This window comes from Gymnogyps californianus, chromosome 4 (genome assembly GCF_018139145.2).
Source record: "Gymnogyps californianus isolate 813 chromosome 4, ASM1813914v2, whole genome shotgun sequence".
In the NCBI taxonomy this organism is placed as follows: Eukaryota; Metazoa; Chordata; class Aves; order Accipitriformes; family Cathartidae; genus Gymnogyps; species Gymnogyps californianus.
The window spans coordinates 44,342,886-44,359,567 of NC_059474.1; the positions used below are offsets into that span (position 1 = coordinate 44,342,886).

General features: G+C 37.4%; 1 protein-coding gene across 1 annotated transcript in view; it reads right to left on the reverse strand.

The window, feature by feature from the left end:
• Nucleotides 1–9,704: 9,704 nt before the first annotated feature.
• The window catches only part of TLL1 (tolloid like 1), a 139,388-nt gene continuing 132,410 nt past the window's right edge, over nucleotides 9,705–16,682 (reverse strand). Inside the window, exons 20-21 of the mRNA XM_050895765.1 lie at nucleotides 11,938–12,188; nucleotides 9,705–9,932 (exon numbers count right to left, since the gene is read on the reverse strand). Of these exons, the coding sequence (XP_050751722.1) occupies nucleotides 9,798–9,932; nucleotides 11,938–12,188 (386 nt within the window). The 3' untranslated portion in view covers nucleotides 9,705–9,797. The remainder of the gene's footprint in view (nucleotides 9,933–11,937; nucleotides 12,189–16,682) is intronic.

The window sequence follows — 16,682 nt, forward strand, 5'->3', positions numbered from 1 at the left end:
CTTGCACTGAAATATATTTGAGACGTGTAGGAATAGAATGGAAGTTTTTACATATTAATGAAATAAGGGAAGTCAGCTAACCAGCATAAAACTCACTCATATTCAGTCAATCCAACATACCCTCTTCAAAGCACTCACAATTTATTTCAGAGTCCATAAGGGAATAATCAAAAGAAACAATGTCAAAAACCATGCCATGTTACCCACTAAAATATAGCAGAAATGAGTATAAACAAGTCTCTCTGTTCCTCATGCCTACTTAAGAGCAGTTAATTACAACTGTCTAGAAGAGATCATTTCACTCAAAAAAAATTTCCAGTGGGAAAGACGAAACCAAGTTAAAAAAGTGTCTTGATAAATGGTTTTCGGGTGGGAATTTAATTCAGTGAAGAAGTATGACAAAATACCAAGCAAGCAAGATGTGAATGTAGACTGGGGTAACTGTAGCTCTCTTTCAGAACTCTACTGTTCATGCCAAGGATCCATTTCATTATGCAGTCATGATGTTATTTTACCATAAATTTTGCTATGAACTTATGTCTGATTTCCACTATATTTCTTAGATGTTTGAATAAATGAAATAGGAAACTGAACAACAAATTCTGAAGTATTCCTCAGGTGACTTTTATCAGAACAAAGTATTTAATGAAGTGCCATAACAGGCGACTGTAGCCCTCCTTTTTGGAGAGACATCAAGCACTAAGGATGTTGGCAATAGTGTACATTTTTCTTTTGAACACTATTTCCAGAGACTATTTTTTCACTTGAAACAGTCCATCTCACTTAGGATGCAAACAGCTGTTCTTCATTCAACAGCTTCACCGAGAAGAAGGGATTTTAAAGGACACATTTGGGATATTTTCTGTAGTCTTATAGCCATGAAGATCATGACCAAAAGTAAAAATAAAAAATAAAGGTTTCCTGTTGTCTGCAGAAGCAATAACATCACCATATTTAATCACAACCTTTCCATTTTTCTGTTCTCCCTCAGCAGTTCTACTCCATAGTCTGAAATCCTATTTAGACATTTTCAGACTCAGGAGTTCCTTATGAAGACACATCGTGACAATTCCAAATCACTTTCAGCAGTGGAAGGTTAGAGATTCAAAAACTGTTTTTCTCCAACTTGCTTTTGCAAGGTCATTTGTTTTCAGATTTTAGATAAAAGCAGTTAATATGTGGCTTCCCATAAGAGATGGAATATACACTGTGCTCAAGAAAAGGAAAAGAGGCAATTTCACATATATAATCTTACCTCTGACAAATCTCTTCGTTACCAGTCGACTTTGGTTCAGTAGTCCTCAGTATAAAGTAAAAAAATTTAATCCAATTTATATTTCTAAATATTTTCTTTCTTGTGTTCAATGATACCCATCAAATACACCAACCAATCCAAGTTCCTTGGGTAAAAACTAGCAACTGCAGGGATTGCCAATTGTTTTTTAAAGGGGAAACTAATGTCATTGCCTGTCTAACAGTCTATTCAGGAAAGGAGATCCTAAGACCAAGGACCTTCCAATGCAAAGCAGGGAGGAGAAGGTGCTTGGATGGCTTAACGCGTGGTGGACATGCAAGGCCCTCTGCATGCCAGTCTGGCTTTAGGAGGTTCAGGCTCCCAGAAGCTGTTGCAGCTGCCTGCCATGGTACATCTGGCCCATCCTCCTTTTCTCCCCATCCCTACAGCCTGTAGCCACCAGGGGCACAGTGTGGACCACAGCATCCACCAGGTAGAGCACAGATCTGTGTTCTTACTCTGCTATTCTTACTATATTATTTTTACCCAGAGTCTCTTTAGGGGTATACACTCATGGTCTGGACAAGTACAGCCTGGGATTTTTATAGATAAACTAATAAATACTCTATAATATTTCAAAGGAGTATTCTCTTCTCTTTTCCCGTTAACTTGAGGAAATGGACACCTGTAACACTAATCAATACATACTATGTATTTGTTCTTTTGTGAATTCTGAACAGCTGTAATATGGATGAATTCCAGAGTACAATCAGTCTATGGACAAGTTATTGATTGACCATTCAATCTCTGAATTGCCATTTTGTGCAAAATCTACAAACAAGACGTAGGAAGTCCTTGTATCTTCTCTGATGTCTATTCCAACTCTGTTTGCAAATATATACTTACCATGCCACTCATTTTGCTAATAATGTGTTTACTTCTGTGAATAACAATGTGATTCCAAGTCTTTCTTGGTATTGGTTTGGCAGAAGTAGGAATGAGAGGCTATTGAGTTTGCCTTTCCAAAATTATTTAAAGCACAAATAATGCTTCTCCTAAAATAAAACAAAACAAAAGCCAGCCTGTCTGGTTTTTATTCATAATGCTCTTCTCATTAGAATAAATATTTTCACTAGGCTTCCTGAAACTTTCCTCTAGGTATTATTGCATACCAAAAAACTATCTTACCTGAAAACTGCCTTAGAGATCTGACATTTAACATTACTCCCCAGAATCTAGTATTCCTTCAGTTCTATTTGCAATTCTCACACACATTCTTCATTTTAATTAAAGATAACCCTAAAAACAAGTATGGAAAGTTTCCTTCACTTCCGAACAGCATTAGATCTCAGTAAAGGCTTGCAGCTCGAAATCATTTTGTTTAATGGCTGATATCATGTATGCCATGAAGTCTTTGCCATCTGTTTTACTAAATTAAAGTTAGCACCCCAACTGTCCTCAAATGTGAAAAATTGGTTGTTTAGAAAAGTTTGCAATATCTAAGTGCAAGATTCTGTACACAGCAAAATTAGCAAAATGTAAATTTAATGGCACAGTAAAAATACAAATAAGATTGTTAAAAGAGAAAGGTACCAATAATTTTAAAATATCTTTTAAGATAAAACTGCTGTGGAAAATTTTGTGTTCAATTGAAGAATAGCATATTCTTAATGGACATTTTGAATTGTGACTAGATAAAAGTATTTCATACCTTATGGCATTTAATTTGTATCATTCAACTCAAAGATTTCATCGAGTTGAACTACACTTTTCACAGGCAAATTCAGAGGAGGATAAAAGTATTGTGAGATATTCTCAGCATAACTTTCACTGTGCCTATACATAAACATAATACAAACATGCCCTTTGCAATAGAGAATTTATGAGCCAGATTTTCTGTAAACAACATTGAGAGTTGCCTCTCCCTGCCTGCCTGCCTCCCTCCCTCATCATTGATAGGCGTTATGGTAGGTTACCACACACTAAGTTCATTTAGCACTCACTAGATTTCCCGAATGTTAAGATACTCCTTTATAGCATAAAAAAAAAAATCCTTTCAACAATATAACTGAACAGCCTGTTCTTTAAACAGTTGTAAACTCAGATTAACACTAAAATATTTTTATGCTCCTACAAGTCAAACTGACCAAGAAAATTCAGGATTTATTTGTCTTTTCTAAAATGCACATTTTAAAAAATATTGTGTCAATGATGCAGCAATCTCAAGGAAGATTCACACTGAAAGATCAAAAATTGACTTACTACCGTGATTATCTAGAAATATTCCAAAGATGTTTTATTCAGTATCTTCACTATATCTCTGCCTTTGCTGACATAATAACAATGAGAATTTTTAAGTAACTAATTATGTCAATAGGTAATATTCTCACCTCCCTATGGTCTTCCTATATAGCATAGCCAAGGCTAAGGATTTTACTGACAAAAATTGTTTGTATCGTGATCATCCAAAGAGATAGCAACAATATAAAAAAGGCAAGCATATTACTAACCCAAGACGTGTCAAAGAAATCAGCTTTTGGCCATGCAGCTCTTCAGAACATCAGCTTAGGAAAGGCATCTCAACAACTGTCAGCACCAGCTATATGTTAAGATTCTACTTTAGAATTTTGACTCAAAATATCCATGTTGTAGATGTAGGTCATTATTCTTTTCTATCTATTGTAATAGAAGTGCTTTTGTCTTCACTAGGTTCAGTTCTTTTAATTACAAAAGTGTATCTTTATTACTATTAAATTCATTGATCAGATAGCAAATGTTTTGCGCAGATTTGAGCACAGTTTCATAATTGAAAGGCACCTTTGGATATTGCTCTTGCTCCATTAGGCAACGTTCTGTACAACGTAGCTCCTGATATTTGAGAGATGGGACTATCATCCCTGGGAAACTATTCCACCTCTAACACTTAAAAGGTCTCCTGACACTCAGCTTAAATATTGTATTGTTCAAATTCATTCTTTTACTCCTACATATATTCTTGTAATGTGCTCTAAACAATTTCACTCTCCTCTGTGGGAATCACATGCTGTGTGAGAGCCAAAATGTCCTTTTCCTTTTTCCTTTTCCATTGTAACTTCTCTTCATTGCATTTCATCTTGTGGCCACTTACCTGACACGTGCCTAGAAAGCACCAATTCTAGCATTACCATGCAGGGAGAGAAAGGTCATTGAGCATGCTCTAAAAGACTTTACATTCCTAATGATTATTAATATTACTTGTATTTCAGAAGTTGCTATCACATGGTAAACACTATCTAACATATATGCACAGAGTCAACGATCCTTTCCAGGAGTCCCAACAACACAGGAAGAATTACTACAGCTGAAGCTCATTGAAGGAAAAAAAAAAAAAAAAAAATCTTGCTTTTATATATATATGTCATATCACTTAATCTTGGATTAGGATGTGATTTGATAATTTACAAGTAAAAAACATGAGAAAACAATTGCAGAGGTGGGATCAAAACAGAGACCGAAGCCTTGCTAATGTTTCCTTTCACTGTTCACCCAATACCACTATACCCTAAATATTTTTTGCAACTGCTACATCTTGCTTCCTTTGTGAACTCAGAATGAGAAACCAGGAGAAATGAGAACATTTGCTAACAAGGAATAACTTGCAAAATGCATTTTTGTTTGTTCCTTTTGTTTTAATCAGACTTCATTCACCCTGATTCTATGAAACAACAGTATTAAGCATCTGCCTATTATTTTGATTAGTTGAATTAGGTCACGAGGAATAACGTAAAGTGTTGCCCCAAGTATTCAGCTTAAAGTAGCAAAACTTGAGAGTGCTAGAGGGGAAAAAACCAACCTGTAAGAGCTATAGTCCAGTGTTACTCCCTCTCACAAACAGGTGGTTACTCAGGATATGCATCATTAGGAACAAAAAGCAAGTCATTCCTTAAGTTATCTTCAGTTCTCTGCTTGAAAAATTCACTAACCAATGTAATTAATCATCTAACTCTTCCTTCAGGTAAGTGAAAGCAATACAGCATAAAGCATTTTTAAAGAATATGAAGAATGCATTGAAAAATTAATATATCAGCAACAGCGTTGACTTTGGAGACTACATCTATGTGTTTTTTTAATGTAATGTAGTTGTATCTGTGGTATCTTTATATTTTCCTTTTCCAGGCATCTCATTTGTTCTTGCTCCTCTTTCTTTTTTTGACTGATCAATTAATAATGAAATAATAATAATCAATGATAAAACCAAAATAAGAGCAAGTCCTTAGATAAGGTTATGCCAAGCTGTATGATCACATATGTTAATGTGATAAAACCTACCCCCTCTTATTACTCATTTGGACCCAATTTAAGACCTGAAGTCAAAGGAAAATTCCCCTCTGGTTACTGGTCAGGTCTATTTTAAGACTGAATACTTTCCTGAAATTACATACCCTTACCAGGTCCCTAAACTCTGAGATCTGTAAATTTTGGCAGAACTGAACCATTTAATTATAAAAGAAAGTTCCAGTGTGCCTCAGCAGTGACCGCGCTCTATGGTGGTGCAGCACACAGCTAGAGTTAGCGCAGAACACAACCTATGAGGTCAACAACAATTTCCTCCATTATAAAAAAATCAGGTGTGCCACTTGCACCCCTAGCAACATAGCAAAATTGCAAAACTGATTGCCCAGGTGGATAAAGCTTCCACCCAATTAATCTAATTTTTTACAGTGGTTCAAAAGCAATCTGTTTTAAATGAAAAAGTAATGCTGCAATACTATGTTAAGGATCTCATCTGGCTCTCACCCATGCTTAGGTCAACTTGCTGTTTCATCGGTCTCAGAGCAAGGCAAGATTACTCAAATATGTTGCAGATTATAACAAAGAGCCAGCAAAGAACAGAATCTCTGCTGTGTGTACACCTACCTTGCTTTATTCACTTCAGCTAGACCTTCACAGCTCTTATGTAAGGCAGCCATTTTAATTGACTTTCACTGATGATTTTTATTCTTTTTTTTCTTCTTCTTTTTTTTTTTTTTTAAGGATGGAAGGAAAGCCTTTCACAAACACATCTTCCCTCTTATCTGAGCATGGTATAGATCACAGAATTTGGTCTGCTACAGACTTAAATTCTTCAAGAGCCAGTCAGCCACACAGATCCAGCATATTCCATCAACTTAACACTTTATGCCGAATTTAACAACATTAAAAAATAATACTCAGCACACCTCAGAAGCTCTTTATGTAGCTGAGAACAAAACTTTACATCATGTTACAGGAAAATTAATTTGAATCCAGCAGCTTACCCACAGTCAAGAAAGTTTGTGTCAAATAGGAAGCAGAATAACTAAGTATCATCTTCACCTTGCTGGGAGTGTTGCCAGTAAATGCATTGTAACTAGGTCTCAAAGCTGAATCTCCAGCCCATTGGATTTTGTGCCTTTTGTTGACTACTTAACAGGCAAGATCTTTAATCAACATGTTGTGAACAAATTTCTCCATTTCAAAGATTTTTTGGGATAACCCACATTGCTTTTCACAATTTCATCAGCATAAATGATTTTTTCATTGTTTTCTTATTGTTAGGCTATTTATAAGGCATACTTCCATTAAATGAGGAGTTCACCGAATATGTGATTTTCATTACATCAGGAAAAACCTCCTAGGACTTGGAAACAACTACGTTTTTAATAGCATCTGAGAGCACCATGAGGCATTGACTAGGATCATGGCCAATGCGAAGATATGATCCATATGGTCAATTTATCATCGAGATAATCATTAAGAACACCTTCCTTATTTTCACGACTCTTAAGCATATGGGATCTACAAAGGAATAAGCAATTAGAGAAATAAAATTAAACTTTGTATTCAAAGTTATGGCAACTCTCTTCTGACTTCTACACATTCCATGTGAATTACTCCCAGACATACTGTGCTCAAAAGCAATACTTTGATACGACCACAAAGAATCACCTTCCACAGGGTCTTGGAAATACACTTTATGGTGTTCTTGTCCTCAGCTTGCCCAGTCTAACCTTCTTCCCCAACTACTCCAGTTGCACTATTTAACATAGGACAGCAGGATTTATACAGGGGCCTGTATGAATCAACAACAACAAAAAAACCCTTCCAACAAATAATAATCTTGGCTCAACCCTGTGGTGGTTAAAGTAACCCTGAGAGGAATAAACAAGCCAAATTTAGAGAAAAGGAAAACTTAAAATATTTTGTTTAGCAAATGGAAGGGAGATAATATTAACAGTAGACTGGAACAGAAAAGTGGAAAAAAGATAACACGGAAACTTGCTCTTGCTCCCAGCCTCAGACTTTCCCAACTCCTTTTGACTTCCCGTGCCAGTGAGACACTGCTTCTGCTGCTGCTTGCTTTTCCTCTCAGAAATTCGAGCACTGGAATTCCAGCCGGCTGATAAATTATGTATCAAGGTTAAGAATTTTTTTTTTTTTTAACTATAGTAGTATTTCTGCCTGAATTTTGTAGTAGACGACCTTGGAGAAAATGTTTGCAGTTAACTTCTTGTGCAAACATCCTGAAAAATGAACCAAACAAAAGGACAATGAAGCAGCGTTATAAAAATACAGAAAATATTCAGTTTTTGAACTTCACACACATAGGCTGTCTGGAAAGGAAAACAGTAATATGGGCAGCAATAGTGCTGTTAAAACAACCAAAGACACCTATACAGACATTTGGTTTTTATTTTTATAAAAAAGATCAGATTTATTAGTGCCAATGTATGTTCATAGTAAGGTAACAGAAACTAAGCTAATCTGAGTAGCAACTTACATCAAAGGATATCAAAATAATATTTCTTGTAAGTGAAACATAATACTTCGTTTAAACTTGATTCTTGCCAACTAGAAGTCCTTGTTATCTGTCTATGAAGCCTTTAAAGAAAAGTTGCTACAGTCAAAAAGGGTCCTGATAGAACTTGGCACATAAAGAAACAATTCCATTTTCACTCATACAATACCTCTCACTCCCCTGGAGCACTCATTCATAAAATACTTACATAATGCATATACATTATGACTAAAGCCATGTATGGCCTAAAGCACATAGAATATCTCAGTTCTAAACGTAACATATCTCTACATCAAAAGCAGGTCACTATTTACAGCAGATGATCTCGCTCTGCAGATGGGGCTTTCGCTTGAAGATCCTTCTGTTAGCGTACACTAAGATGTCCGAGTTGTCGAATTATTTATCAAATTAGAGGTGTATCTACAGGAAGATCTGTCTGACCGTGTGCGAGGATTCTAAGGCAATAGTAGTAGTTGTTCCACAGGACTAGCGCTGCCGTTGCAACCCACTCTCCCTTGGAGCAGTAAAGCCTTCCTTCTCCAGATGCAGCCAGGCATAGTGAGACATTCATGATCAGCAAGCTGTTGGCTCAAAAGTCTAAAACTTCTTATAGTTTGTTTTTGTTTTTAATGTTCATGGAATAGCACCATAGGAATTCACTCTTGATAACAAACAAATCCGGGGTCTGTTGTTTTGTTTTGCTTTTTTCCACCATCACAGATATTTTACTCCCAGAAAAAAGCCTCTTTGGGAAACCTCCCTCTTGGATACTACTGCAGCTTCATTTCTGAGTAGCTAAACCAGACAACTAGCTCATTCACAAAGACGTCTGAAGAAATAAAGCTTAGTAGTGGTTCCAAATGTACTGCTGAAAACAAATTCAGTAGGAGGAGTTTCAGATGATCCTTGACTATTTCTGTTTCTCATGGATACAGATTTTGATTCGGGACAGGTTTTCATCTCAGTCTCCTTCTATGTTCAGTGCAAAATAAGAGCACATCATCAGAGATAGCTTACTTAACCAGTAAACCAAACATTTTCAGATGCTTACATTGTTCAAATTCAGTCAACTAGTGATTGGTCAACTAGTGATGACCGATGTAACAGTTCAGACTTCTCAGTCATTAGTAAAACAAAATACTCTAAAGATCAGTTATGTTTCAGAAGTAGGATTTTCCAGTTTCAACACACTGATAACCTGATATGACAGATGAATTTGTAAAAAATACAGAACAATGCAGGAAGACCTTCCCATTTCGTATCTTCTTTCAAGTCCTTGTACGCACCGTATGCAGGATACAAAGTCAAAGCAACTAGATATAAGGACAGTATTTTCAGTTTGTGACCTGAAAGAGCTTTTTTCCCTCCTGGACACCATACAATTGTCAGAAGGAAGAACGGTCTGCAGGGTCACTTCCCCTGAATGCAACTGATTGAATCTGCACGCATCTATGACAAATGTCAAACCATGAACAAAAGCTTTTATATTCTCCCTGCATGCAAAGTCCTTTCACAAGCTTTGCAGAGACAGTCAAGTGTGGAGCCTGCACATCATCATCTTGACTATTCCACTGGGACAGGTGATTTTTTTTTATTTTATTTTATTTTATTTCAGTCTCTGGTCTTATAAGTCGTCATTTCAACTGAACTCATATAAAACATTTGTGCTAATAACTTCAGTTTAAAAAAAAAAAGACACACCTTCCTTCCTTTCCACTGTGCGTTCTTTCTTTCTCACTCTCCTTTTCTGGCATAGAGGTTCTTGTGTTATTTTTTGGTGTGCACGCTATCTGGATATTTTATACTTCTGTATCGTATATGAAATCCTTTCTTGTTGATTGTATCATCAGTGTGAAAGTGAAGTAAAAGAGCTTCCCCTGCTGAATAAATTTCTTCTGGTGGCTAAAATAAATGAATAAACAAATAAATTATCTGTCCACTCTGTGTATTTATCCCCTTCACTCACTTTTTTTTTTTCCTTATGGATATTTCTCTTTTCCTGTTATGCCTTGTCGTGTAATTCCACTGGGTCTCACACAATGCCATCTGACATCATCAGACAGAATACTTCTGTCGTCTCATTCAGCTCCCAATTATAGGCTAGGACTTTTTGAGGCAGACTGAGGAAATGACAACCTAAACTCCTAGAAGCTGGAGGTCAGCTTAAATCGTGATGTTTGAATTTATATCTGCTGGCAGAAGTTTTGAAATTATCTATTAGAACTTTTTGCTTTTGTATAAATATGCACTCTTTCAATCTTGAGCTCTGGGCCTGAAAAGCATCTTTTTGCACAATCTAAATAAATACGGCATCATACTTTCTGAATCTGATTTAACTTCTCCAATTTGTATGGAGTATCTCTGCAATTTTTTCTTATGAGACAAAGGAAACGAAGCTCCTTGTTCTTTTGTGCTTCCCAGATGTCTTCTATAGTTCTGTTGGAGTCATGTAAGTGACTGGGCAGGACCATACACAATATTCTAAATTTAGATAAACAACAGACTCCAGTACCTACTTTCCATCTTATTCTTCACAGCCCTCATGATGGCCTATTTTATTACTGAAGCACATTGATCAGAAGTACCAGTTGAACTACCAAGTCCTTTTTCTAAAGTTAAGAAGGCGGTAATATATAGTAATAGTGCTTTTTTCCCACTTCAGTTTAGATTATTTTTGCTTTCAGTAGCTTTTCTATTTAATTCCGTCTTTCCTATGTGGCCTCTGAAGCCATTCATCCATATCTCACCAGAACCAAACCAAAACACCACAACAACAACACAACCCAACCACACCACCACCACCACTTACCCTCCCCACCCCCCAAAAAATAATTCAGCCCATGTTTGGGCCATTCTCCAGTTTGCTGCCCTCCTACTTGTAAAATAGGGCAACTTGCAAAGAAAAGTATTTTTTTGTGTAAATTAGTAGATGCTGGGCTCAGTTGCAGCATTTCCCTTAGAATATATTGCCTACAGTTCAGTGGTAGCACCCTTCCTGCATCTTTAAGTATTCAAAAATGCCCTAAAAGGATTTAAGCCAGTTTACAGGTAACTTGTCTGAATGACTGAGATGTTTGATCCAGCACTGTGGCTGAATCAAAGAAGTGACATGTGGTTAATTAAGAGCTCCTATCATCTCATGTAGAGTCTTTCAAACCTTTTATCTAGGCAAAGAGTGTATGTATGAACGTGTGCTTGCATCTGCACACATATAAAGAATTGATGAGGACTTGTGGGATCATTACACCAGCTTTCACAAGGCAGGCAGCCAACAGAACAATGTAAGTCTGAAAGGAGAAATAGGATACATTCTTTCCAGGATGTCACCTGGCCAGTTCCCTCCATGCCTCATAGTTAAAACGTGTCAGAGATGCATATGGGATGACAGGGCTTTCTTAAGGCCTGTACTAATCACACAGTTTAGGAGCACTTTTTTTTCCTAAAATCAGATTTAAGTAGTAGATGAGCATATTATAAATGCTTCCCAAGTGCTCCTCCCCCTGTAAAATGTGGCTTTTTCATTCAAATTGAAAGAATTTTAATGTGATCATTTTCAACACCAGTGCATTTCTCTCTCTGTAAGGGAAAAAGCTGCTAACTCTTTTTCGGGTGCTGATAAACACTCCACTGTCAGCTACCTAAAGCTTAACATAACATTACAATACTTTGGTCAAAAACTAGATAAGAATATTTATTGTTGAAAATGTTTCAAGGGCATGCTTGTACTCCAACCCTGCAAATTTATATTAAAAAAAAAAAAAAAAAAAATCTGAAGCAGATAATCTAGTATCTTCATTAAAAGGTATAGTAACTGAACCTCATCCCTTCTTGACCCTTTCCTTCCTCTGCCCTGCCATTCTTTTTGTTGTGGAAACAAAAAGAAAAAGTTTAGTACCTGGTTACTTACCCCAGATCCACAAAATCGACCAAGTCTCACAGCTGTCTTATCATGACCGTCAAAGAGCTCCACGTAATCGTAACCACAGTCTGCCTCTTCTTCAACCTCGAAAGTCTGAAACATTAACTCAACTCGATAGCCGCGCTCTGCCACCAGTAGCCAGTCGCAGTCCGCCTGAACTGGATAGTTGTTATCACCAAACTGAGCATGCGAGTACAGATCTTTGGGCTTGGTTTCAGCTTTCAGCCGACCACCACACTCTAAATGGAGGAAAAAAAAAAAAAAAGGACTAAGAAGCTTATTCAGTGAAAATTAGCATTTTCTTTTCATAGATGCCCAGCTTTATGCAGGCTGAGTGCATTTTTATGCCACAAGCAGGTCAATCAAACGAGGTGTAGAGTGAAGTACTACCCAGTATGAATACAAATCCATCATTCTGAGTTTTTCCTATATAAATTCTGTTTTATACCTACCGAGACTTGAGCATATTTCATAATTTTCAAGACAAAAAGACAGGGAACACCAAAGTCATAAGGAATGTGGTTCAAGTGGTAGGACATTCTTTGGGTAGGCACTTGAGAGGTGCCTGTGGCCAGCAAGGCAAGTGCTATAAGTGGGGCATCCACATTTCAGTGGTGACAACATTTCCACATGGGTTAATGACACTGTTTGCAAGTGGCAGGGGAGGATCAGCTCTAGCACACATGTAATCAGTGATCAAGTGCAAAAGTCTTGTGTTTCATAGGAATGTCAGCTTTAATCATCATGCAGTGCCTGGAGAGCCAGCTCAATACTAAACACCACTGCCAAGCTCGCTAGCTTGTTTGCTGCCTAGTTCATGGACATGAACAGGTCTTTCTCTGCAAAAGAACGTGGCCGGGAGAAAGCTGCTAATACCAGAGAAAGTCTTGTAGCTGAAAACCTGCTCTTGAGGCAAGTCTTGAGCAGGAGATCCTTGCCTTATGCCAAAGCCATTATTTCGGTATAAATCTCTATTTGTACACAGTAGCAAAATGCATGTGGGGCTTTAGAGCTTGTTTATAACGGCTCAAAAAGTTCATACTTTAAATATGAACTAACTTTACTGTATAGTCAAATAAGCTGTTCTTCAGCCAGTTTGCTGGAGAATAGAAATTGCTGCAAATGCACTGAACAAAAAAAACAAAAAACCACAAAAAAAACCCCCAAAAACCAAAACCAACACACCACAGAGGCTAGTACTTTATCCTTTCTAAATATTTTCAGGAGCTATAATTAAAACTAGTATTCTGTCCTAAATAGCCAGTGAATTCAGCTTCTACAGTAACTTAAATATATAGGTGTTATGCATTTGCCAATTAAAAGTGCTATTACAATGCAACCAACATCAGATGGAAAACTGTACTTAAAAGAAAAAATGTATTGTTTATTATGTTTCCAAGAGATGGGTGGAGGCTTTTTTACTTTACAGGTACAAAGATTTCAATGAAAACAGCATAATTCAGTTTTGGTTTCTCATCAAGGACAAACCATCCCTTAGAGCACCCATAAAAACACCAAGTGCAAATGAGCTTGAACCTAAACCTGAGATTCACAAGTTTAGATTCAGTTTTTATAAATAAATGAACAGATAATTCTATCTGCATTTTGATCAAATGTAGATATTATAAATTGATCATTTTATAATGACCTGAAACAAATTGCAAGATTCAAACATTTCTAAGCTTTGGTGAAGAGATACTTTGAATTTGACTTCAGTGTCATGGACTCCACCCACACTAAACATGACCAATTGCAACGTTATATTGTGAGAAGTCACATTTCAGCTGAGAATTAATGACAGTAATGAGCAAATCCTTATTTTTTAAAAACATGTGTGTTTTTTCTTAATAAGGAAATGAAGGAATCCAAACAGGAAATAAAAATTATGTAAGTAGAGTAATCCCTTATGCATGATCTGGTGCTCAATCTGAAATTTCAATTTTTTTTTTTTTACTTTTAAAGAACAGATAGGAGCACATGATAAAGAAAATTTGTCAAATGACATAGTTCAAACAGTTATTTCTCATTGGTATTCTAATATACTTGGGTTTTTTTCCCTTTTTTTTCCCTGTTCTTGATTTCATTTACTTCCTTTTTTTTTTTTGACTGGACTGTTGCCAACATTAAGAACATCTCCCTGCTTCAGACACAGAACAGCTGCTAAGGAGAAAATGTTTAATGAACTGTCTGCATTTTCTCCCTCTGCTTGCTACAGTGGACAGGGGCTTAAAGGAAAGGTGTAGCCGTACTAACAACTGCAGAAAATGGCAATTCCCTTTCCCCTGCCCTTCTCCCATGGGTTATAGCCTTATATTTTAGGATAAAGTATTGATTTTAGAAATTACAAGTCAAATTTTCAGTTTCTTAAGGACTAAGTTGTAGTTTCGAAAGCCTACATCCAGCCTGCACAATGCGGCGCTGCATTAGGACGTCTGGGACAGGCTGTGATGGGTCTGCACAGAACAGAGCAGTGCCACGCAGCACCGCTTGCTTCGCCTTGATACCAGAACTAACCTCGCTGCACCGCCCATCATGCTCTCTATTGCGCAGGTTTGTCTGCTCTGCTGTAGGTATGATGTACACGTCTGACTGTAAAGAAATATGTCCGACTTGTAAAATGCTGTTGATCTGACAACTCTAGGTGAAAGACTTTTTTCTAGATCAGCTAAGGAACAAAAACCGTCTCTTGTTTCCTGACCTTTCTAGGGGCTTTTAGACTTCTTACAAACATAAGAGCAAATCAAGCAGGAGTCTCTTGACTGTTTAACAAGCTGGACAGATGGGAAAAGCTTAAACCCACACTACCTGAACTAGTGAAACAAGATTATAAATTTGATTCAATGTTGCCATACTGAATTATTACAGTGATTTTGGAAGTGACACAGGATCCTAAACTGAGAGTGACATTTGAGATGTCCAAATTCGTCAGAGACATCCTCCCAGGGTTGACAGATAGGAACAGGACCTACAGCAGACCTGCAAACTCCTGCAGCAGCGGCTGGAGGCCAGGAACCATAAATGAGGCCATCCAAAAGGGAACTAGATGCCTGTGTTAGGGCAACCAAATCACTCCCTGAGCAATGATGTTTCATGTTTTGTCAGGAGCATTTTTATAAATTTCTTCTGGATGGGTTATGCCTTTTCTGAGAGGGGAAAATATAACATAATCGCTTTCCAAAACTGTGTTGCACTTTAAAACCAGTATTTCATAAGTTTTGCTCCACCCAGGGAAGCCTTTCTATCCAAACTATTTTTTGAAACTTTACTGCATCTGCTGCTACAGTTTTATCCTGTTTTCTGAAATATTCAACGGAAATCTGGAATTTGGATAGTATTTCAAGCCAAAAAGTGTCACAAAAGGGAAATCAACATCAGCATCAGGATCTACTAAAATAAGAGGCCATTAAACCATGAAGATGCCAGGAATACAGCAGCACAGACACCCTTGGGCATAGCATCCGGTTACTCTTTCACTGCTGTTATATTACACAAGTCCTTCTACCGAGTGAGTTCTGCCAACAGGTCAGAAGTGAAGCGAGCAGCTTCCTCAGCTCTCCCTGCCTGTCTGCACAGCTGTCCTGGTTTCAGCTGGGATAGAGTTAATTTTCTTCTTAGTAGCTGGTACAGTGCTGTGGTTTGGATTTAGTGTGAGAATAATGTTGATAACACTCTGATGTTTTAGTTGTTGCTAAGTAGCGCTTATCTTAAGCCAAGGACTTTTCAGTTTCCCATGCTCTGCCAGCAAGCAGGTGTGCAAGAAGCTGGGAGGGAGCACAGCCGGGGCAGCTGACCTGAACCAGCCAAAGGGGTATTCCATACCATGGAACGTCATGCCCAGTATATAAACAGGGGGGAGTTGGCCGGGAGGGGCGGATCGCTGCTTGGGCATTGGTTAGCGGGTGGTGACCCATTGCATTGTGCATCACTTGTCTTTTCTTGGGTGTTATTTCTTTTTTTTTTTTTTTGTTATATTCCTTTTCATTACAATTATTATTATATTATTATTCTTAGTTAGTAGTGTATTTTATCTTATTTTAGTTATTAAACTGTTCTTATCTCAACCCACGAGGGTTGAGGGGGAGGGGGAAGCAGCTGCGTGGTGCTTAGTTGCTGGCTGGGGTTAAACCACAACAACAGCTATGCAGGATTGAGTGCAACCTTGCCTACTTCCATTGCATACCGTCAATTATTATTTGTTAGAAAAAATAAAATAAGGAAATACAATCTACTGTCTATATACTTGTTAGATATCTATTCATTCACATGTGTGTCCAAAGCACAGAGGTAAAACTCCCATGGAGCATCTGTGTTTGGCTGAAGACTGCAGGAAAAGGCCGCAAGATCTGAGTTGTTTCTCATTCAAATGCTACCTCAAAGCACGTGCTGGTGATGCGTTGTTCAACTTAGTGAGAAGTTTGTGCAACAGCAGTTGACAGAAATAAATGTCCTCTCTTAAGGAGGCAAACTTCATAATTTTTACGACATTCTTAAAAACCGGGCAGATTTTATTCTTCAGACTTTCTCACAAAAGCACTATTATGCATGCTAAGAAAGTTTTTACAGTTAAGGCACATAAAACTCAGCAGATATGAAGGAAATTCCAGCAAGTCATAACATAACTAGCAATCCTTAGAAGTTAGGGGTATACATTTGAACTTCTTTCACATAGTGACTGCTCCAATTCTGCAAATTGAAAGTGAGAAGAATAAACGAGACAGTAGTTTTACAACACC